Genomic DNA, 23,529 nt, shown 5'->3' on the forward strand with positions numbered 1-23,529 from the left:
ATCTTTCTTCAGCCTGAAGAAACATCAAAAAGGAACTAAACTTCATGTGCCTGCAAATCTATGGCTCAAGCTGGCCACGCACTTTTTTTTATTTTAGTTCAGAACAAAGGTGGATGAAGCGCCCCCCCCCCCCCCCCGACATTCTATTAGGACAGTGGCACCCAGCTCTGTCAGAATAAACTGATCAGAGCCTGCATGTGCTTTCTACAGAAGTTGATCAAAAATGTGTCAGGTCCTTGCTGATCCTGCTGAATTTCAAGCTCTGAACTGGAATCCTGTAGCCTGCTCTTACCACTATCTCCTCTGCTAGAATATGCTGACGGAGCCTTGGAAATATCCATTACTTTTAGATATCTAAAACACAGCAAGGCCTCGGCCTCCCACAATACAGTGATTGGGGCTGATAATCAGGCCAACACAATGGGTCGGGGGAGCTTAGTTTGGCCCTTTGCACATTTTTGCTTTTTCAGTCAAACCTTTAGAAGTGGGAATATTGGTGGCTCCAGTAGAACACAGAACAGGTAACAGCACTATGCAATAGCAGATTTTGTTTTTGTACTCGCTTTCCACCAGCTACTTTAACAGTGAGAGGTATGAAACAGCCCTTGTGCATTTCTCTTCTTCTGCTGCCATTTAAAACCAATATGTTTAGTCCCAACCACAAACAGCACAATGGGGGGGGGGGGGATAAAATATGTTATGAGGACCAGGGCAGACATTCAGAACATTTAGGTGTATTTAGATTTTTTCACATAAATTAAAAAGGAAGTGCATATACCGTATATACTCGAGTATAGGCCGACCCGAATATAAGCCGAGGCCCCCAATTTACCCCCAAAAAAACTGGCAAACTTATTGACTCGTGTATAAGCCGAGGGTGAGACATGCCTGTCCATCCCTGTGTGTGTGTCCGTCCATCCCTGTGTGTCCGTCCATCCCTGTGTGTCCGTCCATCCATCCCTGTGTGTGTGTGTGTCCATCCATCCATCCATCCCTGTGTGTGTGTGTCTCCATCCATCCATCCATCCATCCATCCCTGTGTGTGTGTGTCTCCATCCATCCATCCATCCCTGTGTGTGTGTGTCTCCATCCATCCATCCATCCATCCATCCCTGTGTGTGTGTGTGTGTCTCCATCCATCCATCCATCCATCCCTGTGTGTGTGTGTCTCCATCCATCCATCCCTGTGTGTGTGTGTATCCATCCATCCCTGTGTGTGTGTGTGTCTCCATCCATCCATCCGTGTGTGTGTGTCTCCATCCGTGTGTGTGTGTGTGTGTGTGTGTGTGTGTGTGTGTGTGTGTGTGTGTGTGTGTGTGTGTGTGTGTGTGTGTGTGTGTGTGTGTGTGTCCAGCCTACCTTTGTCCCGAGCCTCCGTCCCGTGTCGTGCCTTGCCTTCGTCCCGTCCCGTCCCGTCCCGTCCCGTCCCGTCCCGTCCCGTCCTGTCCCGTGCCTTGCCTTGCCTCCGTCCCGTGCCCTCTTCGTCGGCGGCCATTGTAAAATTCAAAAGCCGCGCCTCCTCCTTCGCCTGTGATAGGCGGAACACTGAATTTCCCAGCAGCCTGTGTTCCGCCTATCACGGACGTCGTATCATCCTCGTCCGTAGTACGAGGATGAGAAGATGCCCGTGATAGGCGGAACACAGGCTGCTGGGAAATTCAGTGTTCCGCCTATCACAGGCGAAGGCAGAGCCGGAGGCGCGGCTTTTGAATCAGAATGGCCGCTGTCTGTCTGCTCGACACGCTGATCGAGCGGGCAGACAGCGATGACTCGAGTATAAGCCGAGGGGGGCACTTTCAGCCTCAAAAAAGAGGCTGAAAATCTCGGCTTATACTCGAGTATATACGGTACTCATTTAAATCACAAAATGAAATCAGAAACAAAGTAGAAGCACCATGTTAAGAAAAAAAAATAGTTTGAGCTGACAAATATAGTTTTCTAACTACACCTCTAAAATGCAATATTGATCTGATTCCATAAGACAGCACAAAAATACCTGTCTTACACAGTGCATTTCCATAGCAAACAGATTTCACTTTACTGAAAGACAATCAGTGAAATATAAGCTTGAATAAGTGACTGTAGAATACTTCACACTGTTCATCGACTTACAAAAATAATTCTCTTTTATTAAAACACAAAAAAGAAGGTTGTTGGGTACACTCAGTTCTCTGGGGCTTATAAATAAATTTGTTCCAAGAACAGGTGTTATTTTTCCACAACCACCAATCAGATTCAAACTGTTAGGTGGCTGAGTAGAAAATCTGTTTTTTAGTAACCGCATGTCAATACACAGGGACCTATATGACCAACATATATACACATGATAGGAAAAAAAAAAGGGATGCCCAAGGACAAATGCTCACCTTTCATTATGCCCGACAAAATGAAAGGAAATATTTACCTGGAAAAGTAAGCAAGACTAATAAAACGTATCATTCAATAAAAAAGGGTCAAAAAAATTTACATTTGATAGCATACTTCTGTTTATCGAGTTAGAAACTAGTCTCAAATAGTTTTTCGGTCAGTGCAAAGAGTAAACACATCAGAATGGACAGAAGTATTCTATTCCATATTGAGGCTTAAGGGTAAACTATTATTTCCAAACTACCAAAACAGTCTTTTTAAAAAAGGTGCTACTCTTGTTCCGCGAGTATCCAGAGTTAGTCTGAAAATAGTGCAGCAACACTAGTCCTTACTGGCAGTCAGGAGGCCACTGGACATTGAAATTAGGAGACCATAACATACAAAATAAACAAACAATTTGAGCAAAGAAAGGCAATCGTATCTACAGAAAGACATCTTCTATCATCTAATGGCTAGCAATAGATGTACAATATATGTGTTGGATCTACTGGGCTAAAATGTTGCTAACCCCAAAAAGTTGATAATGTTAAAAGTATAAAAATTGATGTAAAGCCTACAGCTAGTGCTTAAAAAAAAAAAAAAAAAAAAAAGGGACAACTGAAATTTGTCTGGCCAGAAATAAAGCCTTTCATTTCAGTTTTTACATTTTTGTCAAATTGTACCCTTCCACAAGTTACATACTGGTGGCAGAGCCATAACAGCATAACATTCAATGTTGTGTTGTAGTACAAATACAACGCAAAGGGTAGCAAGGTGCTATAAGTGCATAAATCAAACAAGACTTTACAGATATGTAAACCAAACTAACAACAGGTATTGAATAAAATAAGAAAACACAAAAGGAACTCAAAGATTATTCCTGATGTGCTTGTTATTTATAAGGCCATATGTAATTATTTTCCTGCTATGCCACTTAAAACCTTATAAAACCTTCAGAGTTCCCAGCATATATTAACAATTACTTTTTAATTGAATTAAGTCTTCATTAAATACCATTACATATATTCTTAAAAACACAGCTAGTATAAATAACCTTATTTTCATCTTTATATTATATTTCTGTAATCCCTTGTCAGGGAGGACTCAGAGATGAAGAGCCAATCAAGCGCTACTGCTTTGTACAGTCCAATATTGGGAACTTGCTGAGGATAAAGACAAATGAGCAGAAAGTTATCCAGTGTGGTGCAGTTCCCTAAAGTGTTAGTTCACCAGCTACTAGGATTTTTTTCATGCGGGCTGCATACGGCCCACATGCAGGAGGGGCAGGAGCAACTATTTAAACAGAAGAGGAGTGGCGTGCAATATGCTGGGAATGCATTGGGATATTTTTAAATTACCATTAAAATGTGAACTAACCCTTAATTGTCTACCTTGGAGGCTGGACTTTGCAGTGGAGAAAAGTGAGATCATTGACCTGGCTATGGTGCCTAGATAACAGAATGGTGGAGCTAGATGTTCTTTGGCAAAAAGGTGAGAATTAGTAACTCACCACACAAGTAATCTATTAGCTGTGACAGACAATATGCTTTTTTTTTATTATGAAGAAACTAATGGATGTGATAATCTGACACTGCTTTGGACCTAGCGCCTTGCTACCTTTTGTACTAGCCTTTAATCTACACAATGTAATGTTTTAAACCACAATACCTACCATGTGGTCAGCATATTTATCTCAATGCAAATCACATATGCTTTCCTTTGTAGTAAAAAAAAAAAAAAAAAAAAAAAAAAAACACACACATGAAAAAAAAAAATGTTAAAATACAGTAGTGCCAAAGTATATGATGCAAAGAAAAACAAAAATTAAAAAGTGCTTACAGGGTCCGTGTTTTACTAGTCCGCAGATTATAAAATCAAAAGGTAAAAACCATTTCAAGGGAACGGTATCTTGAGGGTATTTGGTCAAAAACAGAGTTGACCACCCGCTGTAACTGAGCCCCGTTGCTTTCCTTTTTTGCAGGGGTGAGGGCTGCTGCCTCACATCACCCCTGTCCCCACTGTTAAACTTTATGCTCCCCTCTCACAATGTGCGATGAGAATTCGTACCGGTCCTGGCTGTGATAGCCACAAATATTGCACTCAAAAGGGTCTCTGAAGCCATGACAACCCATGTGTATAGTGAACATGACATGATCAAGGAAGAGCACCCGACAGTGTTCGCACTTGAATACCTTAACAGGCTCGCCATCCTCTCCCAGTACTCGCAGGGTTTCTTTGGCTGTGCCAGGTGCAGAGCGTGATGGATTTATCACTCCTGATTCAGGGAGTTTCTGGTCCTCTTTGGCATAGGCAGGACTTTGCCTGCTACTGGTGGCCTGAGAGCCCCTCTCCTCATGGTTGCTTTCTGTGTCTGTTGCAGAGTCCTGGCATCCATTGGTAGGAGAAGCTCCTTGCTCAGTCCTTCCTCTATAATGACTTTGTGTTCCATCGGGTATGTCTTCATGGCCTTCTGCTGCTTCCCGATTTCCAGGCATCTCTGGCCTCCCTGACATAGGCTGGAGCTGGGTGTAAACTGAACTAATAACTGGGGTGATCTCTGAGATGCAGTTTGTGGGAGGTAAGCGCATAGGACCTCCAACAAAAGCTAAAGCATTCCCGTAAGTGGGGTCAAGAGGATGATGTGGGACCATTTCCATATCCTTCTCAAAACTGGAGTTCATTTCATAAGGAAGATCAGCCAGGCTAAGCCGCATTGGTTTCTCCCCTAAAACAGATGGCAAAACTTTAAGTAAAATGTACCCAGCTGTGCTATACATATCCTTATAGTCCCTCAATGGGGACTTGCATTGCTAAGGTACAACCAATCCACAAAACAGACCAAATAGCCTTTTTTCAAATGTATTGCAAAGCAAAAATATTGGTGCTGATAACAACTGGGCCTGTCTGGTATAAATTGAGAAGAAAAGGTGCACTTAAACTAGATAAAAAACTGCAGTATGTGTTCACTTGTTTAAAGATTTGTATGCCATTTACATGTTGTTCAACTGGAAACTATGGCATACTAACTTCAATCAAAACAAATAATTGCTTCAGAAGTTTTTTTCTTTGTAAAGAACGAGGACATTTTTTACCAAGTCAAAGTGGAAAATTCTGTACACATTCAAGATAATGAAAAAGAAGTGAATTTACCCAAGAAATTAAATTAAAACCCCATCAACTAATGGCATACCCATGGCACAGAGAACAAGTGTTCATTCTGGTATGCTGGTCTAATGTATAATAAATGCCACTAATGGCATCACTGAGTCAGACACGATCAACATCACAAGCACCATCCACCTCCAGCACACAGGAGCATGTGCTCTTACCCATAAATTTCTGAGGTGTGGAACGCTTGCGCTTTGTAAGGCCGCTTGCCAGCCGGTCCATAAAAGACGGCGGGTCAGAGGGATGCATCAGGGCATCTGGTCCCAGATCCAGGTCTCGTGTCTCCTCACCTGAAGCAAAGGAGAGAAGAGATTGGGCCAAATATTGGTGCTATGTGATAGGTTGTGTCTAAACCCAGCTTTATTTATTAGATAGATAGTTTCTGTAAACTCAATCTAACATTTTTAAAACAGTGCTCAAAATTTAGCACATTTAGGCTGGGTTTACACTATTGCGAATTGGATGCAGTTTCCCTGCATCTAATTCGTACGTCAGGAGATTGTGACCGACTCTCTATGGAGCTGGTTTACACATCTCCAGAGCGAATTGCACAGGAGTCCTTTGCGTCTCGAGGTCCATTTCAGGTCTTAATTCAGCCAAATATTTGGACTGAAATTGGACATATAGAGAACAGGGATGCACCGGACCCTTGCTGTGAGCTGCTCCATGCTTCAATGTGAACCCAGCCTTAGACTCTTTGCAAATGAAAAATGCACTACCTACAGCAACCAGTCATCTTTTTTCACCAGTGTTTCGACTGCTCTAATCTGATGAAAGATGCAACCCTTTTCAAAAACAGCTACCAGATGTAGAGACCAGGGTTTCTCAATTTTATTGAAATACTTAACACTTTTTAAAAACAATTTATAAAATGTGTTTGCATGCACATGCATTCCTTTGCAGGTGCAATGCCAGGCTCCTGCACACTCTTAGGCCGCGTACACACGCGCGGACTGTTTGCCCAACCTTGTTCGTCAAACAGTTTCGGCAAACAGTCCGCTCAAAATTTGCATGAGCGGACTTGCCCACACACGAGCGGACTGTTTCAGCGAACTGTTTGCCAAACAGTTCGCTCAACTTTTGAAATGAACGGACTCGCCCACGTAAGGAGGAGGCAAATCCGCCCATTTCGAGCGCGTGTACAGGTAGGCGGGGCCCGCGAAGGAGACGTCGCGGGCTCCGCCGCCTGGAATGGGCTTAAAGGGGAACCCCAACGCCGAAAAAAATCGGCGTGGGGGTTCCCCCAAAGTCCACACCAGACCCTTGTCCGAGCACGCTACCCGGCCGGCCAGGAGGGGGGGCGAGCGAGCGCGCCCCCCCTCCTGAGCCGTACCAGGCCGCGTGCCCTCAACATGGGGGGGTGCCTTGGGGAAGGGGGGGCCGCGCGGCCCCCCCACCCCAAAGCACCTTGTCCCCATGTTGATGAGGACAAGGGCCTCTTCCCGACAACCCTGGCCGTTGGTTGTCGGGGTCTGCGGGCGGGGGGCTTATCGGAATCCGGGAGCCCCCTTTAAGAAGGGGGCCCCCGGATACCGGCCCCCCACCCTATGTGAATGAGTATGGGGTACAATGTACCCCTACCCATTCACCTGTGAAATAAAGTACAAAAAAAAAACACAACACAGGGAAAATATATTTTATTGCACAGCTCCGGGGGTCTTCCGTCTTCGGGGGTCTTCTCGCCGGACTCCTCCGCTATCTGTGTGTAGCTCTTTTACTAGCGGAGGAGTCCGGCTTTCTTCCTCCCCGCCGCCGGCCTCTTGTCCCGACTTCGGGGGTCTTGTCCCCCTCTTCGGTTCTTCTGCCGGGCCACCGCGCCTTCTTGTAGCTCTTTTGCAGGCGGTGGCCCGGTCTTCTGTCGCCGCTGCCTTCCGTTCTTCTGCCGGGCCACCGCGCCTTCTTGCAGCTCTTTTACAGGCGGTGGCCCGGTCTTCTGTCGCCGCTGTCGTCGCCGCCGCCGCCGCCGCCTTCCGTTCTTGTTCTTCTTCTTGTTCTTCTTCTTCTTCCCCAGGAGATGTTGACTCGACGAGCTCTCCGGCCGGAATGCCAGAGCCGCGCTGTGCGGTCACTTATATAGTGACAATGGGGCGGTGTCACATGGTATATGTCACATGGGTTGGTCACATGGTGACCCCGCCCCCTTACGATGTCATAGTCCCCATGTGACATCAACCCATGTGACCAACCCATGTGACATATACCATGTGACACCGCCCCATTGTCACTATATAAGTGACCGCACAGCGCAGCTCTGGCATTCCGGCCGGAGAGCTCGTCGAGTCAACATCTCCTGGGGAAGAAGAAGAAGAACAAGAAGAAGAACAAGAACGGAAGGCGGCGGCGGCGGCGGCGACAGAAGACCGGGCCACCGCCTGTAAAAGAGCTACAAGAAGGCGCGGTGGCCCGGCAGAAGAACCGAAGGCGGCGACAGAAGAACGGAAGGCAGCGGCGACAGAAGACCGGGCCACCGCCTGCAAAAGAGCTACAAGAAGGCGCGGTGGCCCAGCAGAAGAACCGAAGAGGGGGACAAGACCCCCGAAGTCGGGATAAGAGGCCGGCGGCGGGGAGGAAGAAAGCCGGACTCCTCCGCTAGTAAAAGAGCTACACACAGATAGCGGAGGAGTCCGGCGAGAAGACCCCCGAAGACGGAAGACCCCCGGAGCTGTGCAATAAAATATTTTTTCCCTGTGTTGTGTTTTTTTTTGTACTTTATTTCACAGGTGAATGGGTAGGGGTACATTGTACCCCATACTCATTCACATAGGGTGGGGGGCCGGTATCCGGGGGCCCCCTTCTTAAAGGGGGCTCCCGGATTCCGATAAGCCCCCCGCCCGCAGACCCCGACAACCAACGGCCAGGGTTGTCGGGAAGAGGCCCTTGTCCTCATCAACATGGGGACAAGGTGCTTTGGGGTGGGGGGGCCGCGCGGCCCCCCCTTCCCCAAGGCTACCCCCCCATGTTGAGGGCACGCGGCCTGGTACGGCTCAGGAGGGGGGGCGCGCTCGCTCGCCCCCCTTTCCTGGCCGGCCGGGTAGCGTGCTCGGACAAGGGTCTGGTGTGGACTTTGGGGGAACCCCCACGCCGATTTTTTTCGGCGTTGGGGTTCCCCTTTAAGCCCATTCCAGGCGGCGGAGCCCGCGACGTCTCCTTCGCGGGCCCCGCCTACCTGTACACGCGCTCGAAATGGGCGGACTTTCCGAGCGGGAACAGTTTGCTCATTTCGAAAGTAGCCTACACACGGGCGGACTGTTCGCTCAAACACAGTTTCAGCGGACAGTTTTTCGGAATTTCCGAAAGACTTTGTCCGTCCAACTGTCCGCTGAAAGCCCACACACGGGCGGACTGTCCGCCCAAACACTGTTCAGCGGACAAGGTTGGGCGAACAGTCCGCGCGTGTGTACGCGGCCTTAGGCCGCGTACACACGGGCGGACTGTTCGTCCAACTTTGTCCGCTGAACAGTGTTTCAGCGGACAGTCCGCTCGTGTGTGGGCTTCAGCGGACAGTTTCAGCGGACAGTCTGACGAACAAAGTTTTTCGGAATTTCCGTAAGACTGTCCGCTGAAACTTGGTTAGAGCGAACAGTCCGCTCGTGTGTAGGCTTGTTCGGCAAACTAAGTCTCACGCATGCTCAGAAAGAATTTACACGGCAAAGGTTGCATTGCAGTGTATCGGACGCCGAATTTCTCATCCCGTCGTACGTGCCGTTCACGTCATCGCGCAAGTTTTCAGCGGATTGTTCGTTCGTCGTGTGTGGTCAAGTCCGCTCATGCAAATTTTGAACGGACTGTTTGTCAAACTGTTTGACGAACCTAGTTGGGCGGACAGTCCGCCCGTGTGTACGCGGCCTTAGGATTGCTGCCTGACTGTACCTCCAAAACAGGCCGGCAGTTACTTGAGAGCAGGAAGATCAATGAACTATGAGAGCGCTCCCCAGCGCCCTCATAGTTCATTTAGACCTACAAGCCGTCAGCAGTAGTCCTTTAAGTCACAGGACACCGTGAATGATGCAGCCGTGCGGGCAAAATTGTGGCTGTGGGGAGAAAAACCCCTACCCGCTGTCACAGGTGAGGGGCAAATCGTGCAGATGCTGTTACATGTTCCAAAGGTACACCTAGCCTTTAAAATATATTCCAACTTTGCTTGGGTTTAAATACTTTCTACAACAATAGCCGATAAGGTTTTGAGTCAACAGACAGGTGTAGGTTTCTTAACCCTACGTACAACGCATCACATGGGAACGTCATGCTTTTGAAACGTGTAAAACATGGCATTATACAATCACATATTCTTATCTATTGCTGAGAAATTTATTTTCCCTCCTCAATGGTAATAGGTGGAAAGCAAACTGTGCTGCCAGAAAACATAAATGTAATCATTCAAACAGGGCATACATGGCCTAGGATATTTGTGCCACTGGTGAAAAACCTAGTGTAGAGACTTACACTCTAATCTCATTTCCTCACTTGACCAAGCCATAGATGGCTAGAAATTAGACCAGTTCAGTAGGGACCCGCCAATATTCGAACCATCTATGGGCAGACCGATTGGATTGACTTGGGTACAACCAGCATGTCGGATTTTAACATGTGATTATAGTCACTAGCAATACTCACTGTGTTCTCCCAGCAGGGACGGCTCCTTGTGCCCCCGCCCCAAGAACACAATAGCTCTGTTAATGCGATTTTCTTTCTTGCAACCACAGGTTGCAGGAAAGAAAATTGCATTATCTATGGTCTGCCTTAGGCCACAGCGCTAAAATATTTTTCTATGGTAGGCATGTCAATCGGGTGTGTTTACAGGTCTCACTTCCTCTTCCTACATTTCAATGAAAGAACTGGCAATGTCCACAATGGTAAGGTACCAAATCACAGTTGAGTATAGACTACAGCCATCTATATCCAACACCTGCACTGTTTTACCGCCTGCTGCCTGAAAATGAAACATTATATATAGTTGGTCATGCATTATGTTCTATAGCCATAGTGCTTTTAGCAATAACCAGACTGTTTGTGGGTTAACATATATGATCACAAGAGCTTGTGTGTTACAACAGCACTTATCAGCCCCCACTTTTAGTATGGTTCCTAATCCCTGCATAGTCAATCAATAAAATAGTGACCATCAAGAGAATTACTCCATTTGACATTTGAACTCACATCTTTTACATCCAAAGTAAAAAACATAAAAAATAAATAAAAACACACACCATCCCCTGATTGGCTGCCGCTGCTGTCAAAGTCAGCTTGACAATGGCGGAGAAGAGCAGAAGTTCAATTTTTGGGTGGAACACTGCTTCAAGGAAATAGAACTGTAAAATCGCTTGTATGACTATCTTCTATGCCTACTTTAATGTCTGAACAAATATACCTTTTGGCCTTGATAATAGGACCACACACACAAATATAAGCAGAACAGTTCTAAAATAACATTCTTCTGGTGATTGGTTCTGTATAGGCACTTTAAAAATGTAACTTTGCAAACATTTGTAACTTAGGAAGTTAAAAATACCATAACCACAACAACCACTATAGAAGAAGGGGATTCACAGGAGCCTCAGTCAGTCCCCATCTACAGAGGGTTATTCACCTGTATGTGAAGAGAGGTGTTGGCCTTCATTGCTGAGACTCTGCAAGTAGTTATGACAGCGCTCCTTGTGTTCCTCCAGTGTGTTCTGCTGTTTATAGCTGCGACCGCAGTAGTTGCACTTGTAAGGCTTGCCGACTGTGGGGGAGGAGACTGGAAAAAATGAAAAACAGGGCCTGCCCATAGATAGGTGTCCTAAAGACTTCACATAGATACGGGGGGGATCACAATACACCGGGAAAATAGAACTCGTCATTAATTCTGTGCCTAATTGGATCAAAACATGAAAGCTTATTATTCAGTGATGCAATCTTTATGAAAAACCCAGACAAAATGAAGCAAATAGCAAACTTTGACTAATTTCTTACGTTGTATCTTTCACTTACCTGCGTTGCCATTTCTAGCTGATGAAAATATATTGCTTTTTTACACCAAAAATAATGTAGTACATGAATTTACAATATATTGTTAGGCTTGGCAGTAATCTGGGCGGTGTGCAGAACAAGAATGGCTCTACAAACCAGAATATACCTTGGCCTTTGTAAACCGATTAGCTTAGTCTGTATTAAAATGGTTCTAAAGGCTCAAGGTTTTTACCTTAAAGTGGTTCTAAAAAGGCAAAAAACTTTTTTTTATATCTTAATGCATTCTATGTATTAAGATAGAAAACCTTCTCTGTGCAGCAGCCCCCCTCATAATTACCTGAGCCCGATCTCGATCCAGCGATGTTGCACAAGAGTCTTGGCTGTCTGGGACTCTCCCTCATTCGCTGAGACAGCAGCAGGGCGCCATTGGCTCCCACTGTTGTCAATCAAGGACAGTGAGTAAATGATAGAAAGAGGGGGTGGGTGTGAGCCATTGCTCCATGTCTGAAAGGACACACAGAGCAGCGGCTCGTCTTGGGTGCTCTCAAAGCAAGTTGCTTGCTGTGGGGGAACACGGCAGGAGAGAGGGGGTAGGAGTGCCAGCGAGGGACCTAAGCAGAGGATGATCTGGGCTACTTTGTGCAAAACCATTGCACAGAGCAGGTATGACATGTTTGTTATTTTTAAACACAAAAAGACTAATGCATTCGATGCAACAGGGGGAAAAAAAAAAAAAAAAAAAGAAAAATTCTGTGGGCATTGGCAATATAGAACTGGTTCCATTCCAGCCATTTCTGGGCTCAGTCCAGGTATGTTGGTCTTTTTACCATTGATTTTTTGCCATAAGGGTGTTATACCCAAATGGCTTAATAACAGTATATAATTCTCTCGCGCCTCTGCAGACTCATGGAGAATACTTTTTGTATATTTTCAGTTTTCCACGTACTGTCATATGCTGCAATTGTCCTGAGGAAGCTCAAGAGAGCGAAACATGTAGGAAAAAAACAATGCAGGCTTAATCATTTACAAAAATGTGGTAATCTGTGGAGTTATACAAGCTTCTGTATTAGCTTTTGTATTTGTCATTCTTTTTATATATGGACATAATTGTTGGTCCTATGTGAGAAATGTCTTTTGTACATCAAATAAAATTCTATTGATTTTACTCTTTTCTTATATATATCTGGTACCGTCAAGAAAGTCCCGGGGGTTGGTTACCCTCCAGTCCCCTTCATCCATTTCCCCCTTCTTCATTCTATTGACTGATCTAGTATTTGATCATCTCAAAATGTGAAGAAAAATCTAAAACTGAAAAGCAGAGCGCTCACTGGCAAAATATTGGGTGATCTGGTATATAGGTTGAGTGAGTCTCTGAAACTGTGGTAGTGAAGATAGAGGTAAGTCAGAAGCTCTCCTGCTGTTGGTGAAGGTTTTCAAAAATATACTTTAGCAACTTTTATCATTTACACATTCAATTATAGCAGCTGTGGCGGACCATCTGCAAACTAGTAATACATTCCTGTGAACAAATGAAATTAAGCTTTGAAATAAAGGACTACAATATACATGCCCAAATCTAGATACAATTCATCATGCATACCTACAAAGAAAGAAGAACATTTCTTTATTATTGTTTGTCTCCTGCCAGAATATGCTTACCATTTCATGCGATTGTAAGGGTTTGTTTTAATTTTTTTTAAATAACATACATATCATACTTACCTCCACTGTGCAGCTTGTTTTGCACAGAGTGGCCCCGAACCTGCTCTTCTGGAGGCCCTGGCGGCTCCTCCCCACATCAGATAACCCCCTAGGAGAAGCACTTTCCCAAGGGGGTTACCTTGCGGTCACGCTCCCGAGTCCAGCATTCGGCGGGTATGACTCGGCCTCGCCCCCCGGGGCTTGCGTCATTGATTTTGATCGACAACAGCGGGAGCCAATGGCTGCGCTGATATCAATCTATCCAATCAAGAGCCGAGAACCCCAGGCAGAGAGACAGCTCGTCACAGCCGGGTCAAGTTCCAGGGCTCAGGTAAGTAAAACAGGTGGGCTGGGGGGGGGGGGGGGGGTCACTGCCAGGTGTTTCACCTTAATGCATAGGATGCATTAAAGGTGAAAAAAAAAAAAAAAAAAAACACAAAAGTTTAGTCATATACCCTTAACATATAACTTATAAATGCATGACATGATCTGAGGTTAGCAGGTATGTTTTCCAGATATTAAGCCATCACAGTAAAATACCAGTAAACACCAACAAAACAACTGTAAGAATGGAAAAAAAATAAAAATAAAACGAACATTGATGTCAGACACTCACCAGCGTGGGTGCGCAGGTGCCCCGTTAAAGCATCTCGCCGACGGCAAGCGTAGTTACAGAATGGGCACTTGAAAGGCTTCTCACCCGAGTGCAGCTTAATGTGCCTTAAGAGGTTCCCCTTCTGGGTGAATGAGGCACCACACTGGTTACAGTGGAAAGGCCGCTCACCTGAAACAGCATCAAACATAAAGTCCTCGCTGAGTGCTGCAACACAACAGCAAGCTGGTTAGAATCTCAGACTTATGCTATTTATAATGGAGATAAGCAACAAGTTCTTATTTCCTCTTATCAATTGGAAATCTTAGCCTACAAAATGAACCATAAATAGCATCTAACTACTTGGGATATATTTTATTACAGAGCCATGGTAGTGCCTACCAACAGCTCTGCTTGTTTTTTTATAGTACGTTAACTCCCTAAAGTTGTCATGTCAAACTCAAAACAGCAAGAATGAACTTGAGTAGTCAGAAGAGTGACACATGGCACCTGGAGTGGAATTATTCAAGGACCCTCTGTATGCCTACACTTGTGTAACTCTTACAAAACAATTACAGAACATGGACGATTAAAGCTGCATTAAACCAAAAATTTAATATTTTGCAGTACACCAATCATTGGATGTGGTGGCTGCATTAGTTTTCTTTTTTTAAGTTTTCCCCCCCAGGTGATCTGGTCAGTAACACCTGTATTATAATGCTTCCACTCTGGATAAAAGGAGCACAGTGGGCACATTTGGACAGCATCATTGTCAGTCTGAGGGGAGGGTACTGTTAGATGTACTAGTGGATTGAAATACACTAAAACAATTAAACCAAACTCCAGCTCACACTGCGGTTACACAGTTACAGCAACAGTTTTGTTCATTTTGATATAAAGGTTTTACACAAATAAAAGATGATCATTGTAAACACCTCTGTCAGAGGTAAATGGTTTGTCTCATCCCTGTAACTAAGAGATCCCTGCACAAGAGCTTGTTCTTTTGAAAAACAAGAGGCTTACTGGCCAGTTCACCAGATGAAAAGAAGAAATAAAGCCTAAAAGAAAAATAAATAAATGCGGCCATCACATATAGGATGGTAAGCTGCAATATAATACATTTTTGCTTTTGGGTTTAATAGTGCTTTAATATTATAGTAACATAGTGGATATATAAAGTCTACATGCTCCTGTTAAAATGTCAGGTTACTGTGATGTAAAAAAGAATGAGACAAAAATAAATAATTCCAGAACCCTTTCCACCTTTAGACCTGGTTCACACTGCAGTGATTTGACATGTCAAATCGCAAAGCAAATTGGCAGCTATTGCCAGCAATGGCACTGCCCGAATCGGTGCAACACCAATTTTGCAGCACCGCGCCGATTCCCAAAAGTAGTTTCTGTACTACTTTTGGTGACCTCGGGGGAAGCCCACACAGATGTCTCTGAAATCGCCCCCGAAGTCGGGACTGACGTGCGGGAATAAAGGTTGTGCGAGTTCAGCTGAATGTGCATGATTTCATTCCTGCTGTCAGTGTGAACCTGGGCTTAATGTGACCTATAAACTGTAAAACTCAGTTCAAAAACAAACTGCAATCTTTTAGGGGGTAAAGATAAAAAAATAAAAATGTGGTTGCATAAGTGTGCACACCCTCATAATTGGGGATGTAGCCGTGTTCAGAATGAGGCAATCACATTCAAACTCATGTTAAATAGGAGTCAGTACACACCTCCCATCATTTTACCTCTTCAGCCAGCCCCGGAAGGATTTATCCCTTTAAATGACCAGGCCATTTACTTTCGATACAGTTACTTTAACTGACAATCGCGCTGTCATGCGACGCTGTACCCAAACAAAAATTGCTTCTACGGTTTTTATTTTTCGCTATAAAAAACAAAAACAAAGCGTATATTGATTGTTCTGTGCATTTTTTTTTTTACCAATGATGGCGGCGATCAGTAATTATTTTATTTTTTTGCAGGACTGCGACATTGCGGGGGGGATAGATCGCACACCTGACATTTGACACTTTTTTGGGAACCAGTGACATTACAGTGATCAGTGCTAAAAATATGCACCGTTATTGTACTAATGACCCTGGCAGGGAAGAGGTTAACATCAGGGGCGATCAAGGGTTTAAATGTGTTCCCAGTTTGTGTTTTCTAACTGTATGGGGGACTGTGCGACTGGGGAACACATAGATCAGTCTTCCTGCTTAACATCCCGACAGAAGTGTCAACCCCTGACAGAACGGAGATCTGCCTTGTTTATGTCAGCAGATCCCTGTTCTGTCTCTGCGGGGAAGGGCCGCGGGCGGCCGGTGGACATAGAGTCCGAAAGCTGGTGCATGAATTGCCGTGCCGGTACGGCGTTTTTGTGCAGCCGCAGTACATCTGCAGCGGGTGGTCGGCCAGTGGTTAAAGTGCCTCTGATTAACCCCAAATAAAGTTCAGCTGTTCTAGTAGGTCTTTCCTGACATTTCTATAGCCGCATCCTACAGCAAAAGCCATGGTCTGCAGAGAGCTTCCAAAGCATCAGGGAGATCTCACTGTTAAAAGTGATCAGTCAGGAGAAGGTTACAAAAGAATTTCCAAGGCATTAGATATACCATGGAACACAGTGATGACAGTCATCAAGTGAAGAAAATATGGCACAACAGTGACATTACTAAGAACTGGAAGTCCCTCCAAAATTGATGAAAAGACAATCAGAAAACTGGTCAGGGAGGCCGCCAAGAGGTCTACAGCAACATTAAATCTGCAGGAATATCTGGCAAGTACTCGCTGTGTGGTACATGTGACAACAATCTCCCATATTCTTCATATGTCTGGGCTTAGAGGTAGAGTGGCAAAAGTTTAATTCCGAAGAAAAACATCCAAGCCCGGCTAAATTTGGTAAAAACACATCCGAAGTCTCCCAAAAGCATGTGGGAATATGTGTTCTGGTCTGATGAAACCAAGGTTGAACTTTTTGGCCATAATTCCAAAAGACATGTTTGGTGCAAAAACACTGCACATCACCAAAAGAACACCATACCCACCATGAAGTATGGTGGTGGCAGCATCATGCTTTGGGGCTGTTTTTCTTCAGCTGGATGTGTTCACCCCTGTCTTAGTAAAGGTAGAGGGAGTTATGAACAGTTGCAAATACCAGTCAATATTGGCACAAGACCTTCAGGCTTCTGCTAGAAAGCTGAAAATGAAAAAGGAACTTCATCTTTCAGCAAGATAAGGACCCACAGCATACATCCATATCAACAAAGGAATGGCTTCACCAAAAGATTAAAGTTTTGGAATGGTCCAGCCCGAGCCCAGACCTGAATCCGATTGAAAATCTGTGGGGTGATCTGAAGAGGGCTGTGCAGAGGAGATGCCCTCACAATCTCACAGATTTGGAGTGTTTTTGCAAAGAAGAGTGGGCAAATGTTGCCAAGTCAAGATGTGCCATACTGATAGACTCAAATCCAAATATACTGAGTGCTGTAATAAAATCAAAAAGGTGCTTCAACAAAGTATTGGTTTAAGGGTGTGCACACTTATGCAACCATATGGTTTTATTTTTAACTTCCCTCCACCAAAAATATTTCATTTTTTTGTTCAACTGAGTCATATAGTTTATAGGTCACAATAAAAAGGTGGAAAAGTTGTGAAAGGATTGATCTTGGTCTCTTTTTTTTTACATCACAGAAACCTGACATTTTAACAGGGATGTGTAGACATTTTAATGTCCACTGTACATAACCTTATTATAATTTATCCTAGGGTAAGTGGCTATAAAAATTTCCTGATTTTAGTTATGTAAAGTAGCATATATTTTTTTTACCAACTGAAGGCGGCTTGGGTCTCATTAAAATTCCTAAATTATCTGATGGGTTGTACACAGCCCAAGAAAAAAAAAGAATCCCAGTTTGACATGCCTGCTCTAATTGTTTAGCAAAAGGTTAACTGAAAATGTCGCTTTGCTACACAGAAAGACTTTTTAGATTAGATGCTATCAAAATTAAATTTGCATATTCTAATGTTCTATGACATTTGCAGACCTAAAGCAAAAGTAATCCCTCCCTATATATTCTTTACAGCCATCTTAGTCTGTGTTTGATCCGCTGTTGCTGTGGTGCTGCAAATGTCATCAGTTAGGGCACCAGCAATTTGATGGCTTGGCAGTTCAATTAAGAGCATAGGCAAATGTGACAGTTATCATTCATGGCATGCCTTGAATTACATTTTTGGGGAAAATTTTAAATTGATGGGTTTAGTTCCGCTTTAAAGCTTCGTCACAAAGAAATACTGCATTGAAGGATAATTTCAAGTGTATGTGTGTTATTTTGAATCGATTATAGATATAATACTATTTATTTAGGACAATGTTCCTTGCCAGAGTTAGTAGTAGGGACTCCACAAAAACTCCAGATAAAACTGTGTGGACCAACGGACAAGGATTATATGTGATGGCAAATTATATAGAGCAAATAGTGTTTAATGGTAACTGATCTAAGAATGATGAAATGTACGGAGGAGCTCATAGTGAGCTTTAGAAAAATTCTCTCTTTTCCATTTATTTGAATGAGCTGTAAGACACACTGGACCATTGAAAAAGTAGTGCAAGCACTACTTTTTCAAAATGTTCTGCACCAAACTGTATGGTACCAGGGGTTTAGTGACTGCAAATACATTGCGTTCATGATCTGCATTTGGGGTTACCAATACATTGGCACCTGCATGCAGATCGCAATGGCAGCACGTTCACCTGTGGTGAGGAAATTGCTCCTGGAACGAGACTTTCCCACACAATTTCTGGGGGGGTGTTATGCTAGCTGGTAAGCATGCTGGGAACTACATTTTTTTTTTTTTTTTTTTTTTACTTTATCATAGCTTACTTACAAATTTCAAAAATCTACTAAATTAACAATTGCTGGTAAAAATGTAGCTAATTTTGGACATACAATTGTGAACCTGGCATAGATTATCTACAGAAGGTAGAAGGAAAGTGTCAAGCTGCTGTACCTCTGTGTTGACTTACCTGTATGACTCCTCTTGTGCACCATCAGTACATTAGGACCAATGCAGACCATGCCGCATATGTCACACTTCAGTTTGCCATTGGGGAGGCGAATGCCTCCTGGCGAATGAGGGTCTTGTCCTGGACCATCGCAATACCCCAACGGCTCGACCAGCGAGTCATCGGGCATAACACCATCTTCCTTCTCACTCAAGCGGTCTTCGTGATTTAGAAGACGACCAGATTCTTCATCACTATACATTTCCACTTTAATGGAATTTGCTGGAGGGTAAATCAGTCAGAATATCACTAAATAATAATGGAGACAGCAAACAAAACCTATTTTGAAACTTGCAAACTTTTCAAAATGCAATAATTATTTGTCTTTAAAATAGTATATGTACAGTACAACCAATAAATCCTGGTGCTCATACAGAAATGCAGAGCGTCTGAAGATTATAGAAATGTGTGCAGAAAATTAAGTGAAAGGAGGAGAACAATTAAAACAAATCTGCAAAACTACATAGGAAAAAGGAAAACTTCAAACTTGGAGATGCTGGTGGAAAGAAAACAACAAGGGCCCTTTGATGCCATTCTTTAACCATATCTTAATTTAGGTCCCATGATCCTAAATCTCTCTTTTTTTTTTTTTTTTTTTCTTAATGTTTCATTGAGGTTCAGCTTCTCACGTAACATAGCTACACTGTAAGACATTCACTGAACAAGCTCATGTAAAATGACAGGAAGAGCCATTTCCAAGTTATTTAGATGGTGGAGAAGACTAATAGATGTCTTGTATAGATTATCCAAATTCCAGTCTCTGATGCAATACCAATAAGAATAATAATAAAAAAAAAAAAAAAAAAAAAAAGAGAAAATCAAAATCACGCGTTTAATGCTTTTGAAGTTTAAAGCTATCAAGAATAATCCTGTGTGTCACTACCTGTCGCACTCATCAAAACCAAACGGTTGAAAACCTGAGCAAAGAAAATTCACACGCTGCCCACGTAAGGCACAGAGCGAGCCAGAGAATGTGTCTCGGTACCAGTAGTTCTGTAGTTCCTCTGCAATAGCCTGCCGATTTTGCTGAAAAAACATTATTGCCTGGTGACTTCCTGTTTCTAAGACTACTGGTTGCTATTCCTCCTGTACCCTCAGCCAGCGGTCTCATCACTCTCTCTCTCCAGTGCAGAGGGTAACTATCCCTGCTCTGCATGGATGGGCACTGGTGAGGCTGCACTAATGGGCACAGATAAGCTGCAGTGGTGAGGCCGTGCTTATATGCACTTATAAGCTGTACTGGTTGGCACTGATAACTTGCACTGGTGGGACCACACTGATGGGCACCGATAAGCTACACTGGTGAGACCACATGAATATGCGCTGATAAGCTGCACTGGTGATACTGCACTGATGAGCAATGATAAGCTGTACTTGTAGGACTGCACTGGTGAGGCCGCACTAATGGGCATGGATAAGCTACACTCATGAGGCTGCACTGATGGGCACTGAAAAGGCAGCACCGATGAGGCTACACATATGGGCACTGAGAGGCTTCACTGATAATCAGCGGACACCGTCCACTGCCTAAGATCTGTAGGAGGGGTCTCCAACATCCCTGCAAAGTACTGTCATTTTTTGTCTTATTTTCAGTGTGATGTGTATTACAGTATCTCACAAAAGCGAGTACTCCCCTTACATTTTTGTAAATATTTTATTATATCTTTTCACGTGACAACACTGAAGAAATGACACTTTTCTACAATGTAAAGTAGTGAGTGTACAGCTTGTATAACAGTGTAAATTAGCTGTTCCCACAAAATAACGCAACACACAGCCATTAAGGTCTAAACTGCTGGCAACAAAAGGGAGTATACCTCCAATTAGCCATTTTCCCTCTCCGGTGTCATGTGATTCGTTAGTGTTACAAGGTCTCAGGTGTGAATGGGAAGGTGGTGTGTTAAATTTGGTGTTATTGCCCTCTCTATCTCATACTGGTCACTGGAAGTTCAACATGGCACCTCATGGCAAAAAAACTGAGGATCTGAAAAAAAAAAAAAAATAAGTTGCTCTACATAAAGATGGCCTAGGCGATAAGAAGATTGCCAAGATCCTGAAACTGAGCTGCAGCACAGTGGCCAAGACCATACAGTGGTTTAACAGGACAGGTTCCACTCAGAACAGGCCTCACCATGAGTCAACAAAGAAGTTGAGTGCACATGCTGAGCGTCATATCCAGAGGTTGTCTTTGGGAAATAAACGTATGAGTGCTGCCAGCATTGCTGCAGAGTTTGAAGGGGTGGGGGTCAGCCTGTCAGTGTTCAGACCATACGCTGCAGGCTGCATAAAATTGGTCTGCATGGCTGTGGCCCCAGAAGGAAGCCTCTTCAAAAGATGATGCACAAGAAGGCCCACAAACAGATGGCTGAAGACAAGCAGACTAAGGACATGGATTACTGGAACCATGTCCTGTGGTCTGATGAGACCAAGATAAATGCATTTGGTTGAGATGGTGTCAAATGTGTGTGGCAACAACCAGGTGAGGAGTACAAAAGGCAAGTATCTTGCCTACAGTCAAGCAAGGTGGTGGGAATGTTATAGTCTGGAGCTGCATGAGTGCTGCCTGCACTGGAGAACTACAGTTTGAGGGAACCATGAAAGCCAATATGTACTGTGACATACTGAAGCAGAGCATGATCCCCCCCCTTTGGAGACTGGGCCGCAGGGCAGTATTCCAACATGATAACGACCACAAACACACCTCCAAGATGCCCACTGCCCTGCTAAAGAAGCTGAGGGTAAAGGTGATGGACTGGCCAAGCATGTCTCCAGACCTAAACCCTATTAAGCATCTGTGGGGCATCCTCAAAACGGAAGGTGGAGGAGCGAAAGGTCTCTAACATCCACCAGCTCCGTGATGTGGGTGACGTGAGTGGAAGGAAACTCCAGTAGCAACCTGTGAAGGTTGGTGATCTCCATGCCCAATAGGGTTAAAGTGGTCGCTAACCTACTTTCACATTTTAATACTATCCGTTTTGAATGAATGAATACAGTGGTCTGTTTGCAGAGGGAAAGAGAGAGAATCTGGCAGGTTTTTTAATTTTTATTTTTTTCCTTTAGGTGTTACAGGGGTCCAAATTACACAACACAAGCACTGTGCAAAATTCTTTAAAGGAGCAGGATTTATAATATAAATATATTTTTTAATTATTATTTATTTTATTTTTTGGGTTAACAAACGCTTTAAGGCAGTGCTGGAAAATAATGGTGGCCACCCAAAACATTGACACTTAGGGGTGTACTAACTATTGTTGCCAGCAGTTTAGACATTAATGGCCGTTTGTTGAGTTCATTTGAGGGGGCAGAAAATTTACACGGTTATACAAGCTGTACACTCACTACTTGTAGAAAGTGTCATTTCTTCAGTGTTGTCACATGAAAAGATAATAAAATATTTACAAAAACGTGAGGGGTGTACTCACTTTTGTGAGATACTGTATATGTGACATTACATATCAGAGACTGGTATTGTGGTAATATTGAAGTTTGAGATTTCCATACATTAGAGGGTTCCGCAATTATTGTGTTATTGATTAGTAAGATAGCGCTACATTTTTTTTTTCTCAATTTAGACGTGTCACATGCTGATGTAAAGCAGCATGGCCCGGCTCTTTCTTTCTGTACTGAGGCTAAGGATGTTCTCATACACCCTGCAAAACGACCCAGTGTGAAAGGGGTCTAAGGGAAATAGGTTTATCTACTGTTGTGGCTGGTGGGGGGAGAGCACAAACATGCTTTTCATTTATAAGGCTGTAATCTATTTATCCTGCTGTGTGTTACTGAGTAGTGGGGCTGGCTGCAGAATGAGGGGGTGCGATTTATGTTGAAGTGGGCTTGTTCACATTTACATGTACAGGCCTAGTGTACCCTCCCACATTCAGTACAATTTGGAAAGCATGAAGAGAAACGTAGTTTGAGGAAGGTGTAAAGAGGGGGGAGAGGATATGATGCAATCACTGTTCTAACAGCTCCTCCTTGGCAGAATACATGCTGCATTTTTTTGAACTATATAGAGAGCAAGGATGAGCTCAGGCGTGTTCACATGGTCCATGTGCAGAGCCCGCCAGGAAGTCGGCGCAACGCTGTGCTAATCACAGGCAGCGAGACATTTCCCGATGCGCGACTGCAGAGATTGGGCAATGTCTCACTGCCTGCGATTAGTGCAGCGATGTGCTGACTTCCTGGCGGGCTCTGCACGTGGACAATGCGAACATGCCTGAGCTCATCCCTAATAGAAAGGACTTCCTGAAAATTAAATTCGACTTTTCTCTTCAATGGTAAGGAATTTTACAAAAGTAGTAACTGTTTAGTGTTTTTTTTTGGGGGGGGGGGGGGGGGGGTGTTGTAAAGCAGCTGCTTTGTTAATGATCCCACACCCAAAAAAACACAACCATTCAACCTTTTAATTAATATGTTTTCTTTATGGAGAATAAATTAGCCCCATTTGCCTGTAGTGATTCTTTTGCTGGTGGCAAGTTTCCAGCATCAGGCTCATTGAAGCAGCTGCTCCTATGGCATTAGTCCCTTGCTGGCTGATCTAGCATAGTTCCACTATTATATAAGTGCGAAGCCCTAGGGCTGATGCTGCACTAAAACCGAAAATGAGTGAAATAAAAAAAAATAAGCTGCGGACATCAAAAAGGCCAGTAAAAAAAAAACTCAAGTGCAAATATCCAACAAAAGATGGAGCGCTAATTAAATCATACGTATATGA

General features: G+C 43.9%; 1 protein-coding gene across 6 annotated transcripts in view; it reads right to left on the reverse strand.

Moving 5' to 3' along the window:
* Positions 1–2,108: 2,108 nt before the first annotated feature.
* The window catches only part of IKZF4 (IKAROS family zinc finger 4), a 48,767-nt gene continuing 27,346 nt past the window's right edge, over positions 2,109–23,529 (reverse strand). For 2 of the 6 annotated variants that reach the window (XM_077483415.1, XM_077483414.1), the window contains exons 4-8: positions 18,777–19,037; positions 13,781–13,984; positions 11,102–11,251; positions 5,676–5,804; positions 2,109–5,071 (exon numbers count right to left, since the gene is read on the reverse strand). In XM_077483415.1, coding sequence (XP_077339541.1) covers positions 4,368–5,071; positions 5,676–5,804; positions 11,102–11,251; positions 13,781–13,984; positions 18,777–19,037 — 1,448 coding nt within the window. In that variant the 3' untranslated portion in view covers positions 2,109–4,367. Of the gene's footprint in view, positions 5,072–5,675; positions 5,805–11,101; positions 11,252–13,780; positions 13,985–18,776; positions 19,065–23,529 lie in introns of all 6 variants that reach the window. The other 4 variants (XM_077483416.1, XM_077483419.1, XM_077483418.1 and 1 more) reach the window with 4 other exon arrangements.

This window comes from Lithobates pipiens, unplaced genomic scaffold (genome assembly GCF_037356315.1).
Source record: "Lithobates pipiens isolate NorthernLeopardFrog02 unplaced genomic scaffold, aLitPip1_a1.2 Scaffold_16, whole genome shotgun sequence".
NCBI lineage: Eukaryota > Metazoa > Chordata > Amphibia > Anura > Ranidae > Lithobates > Lithobates pipiens.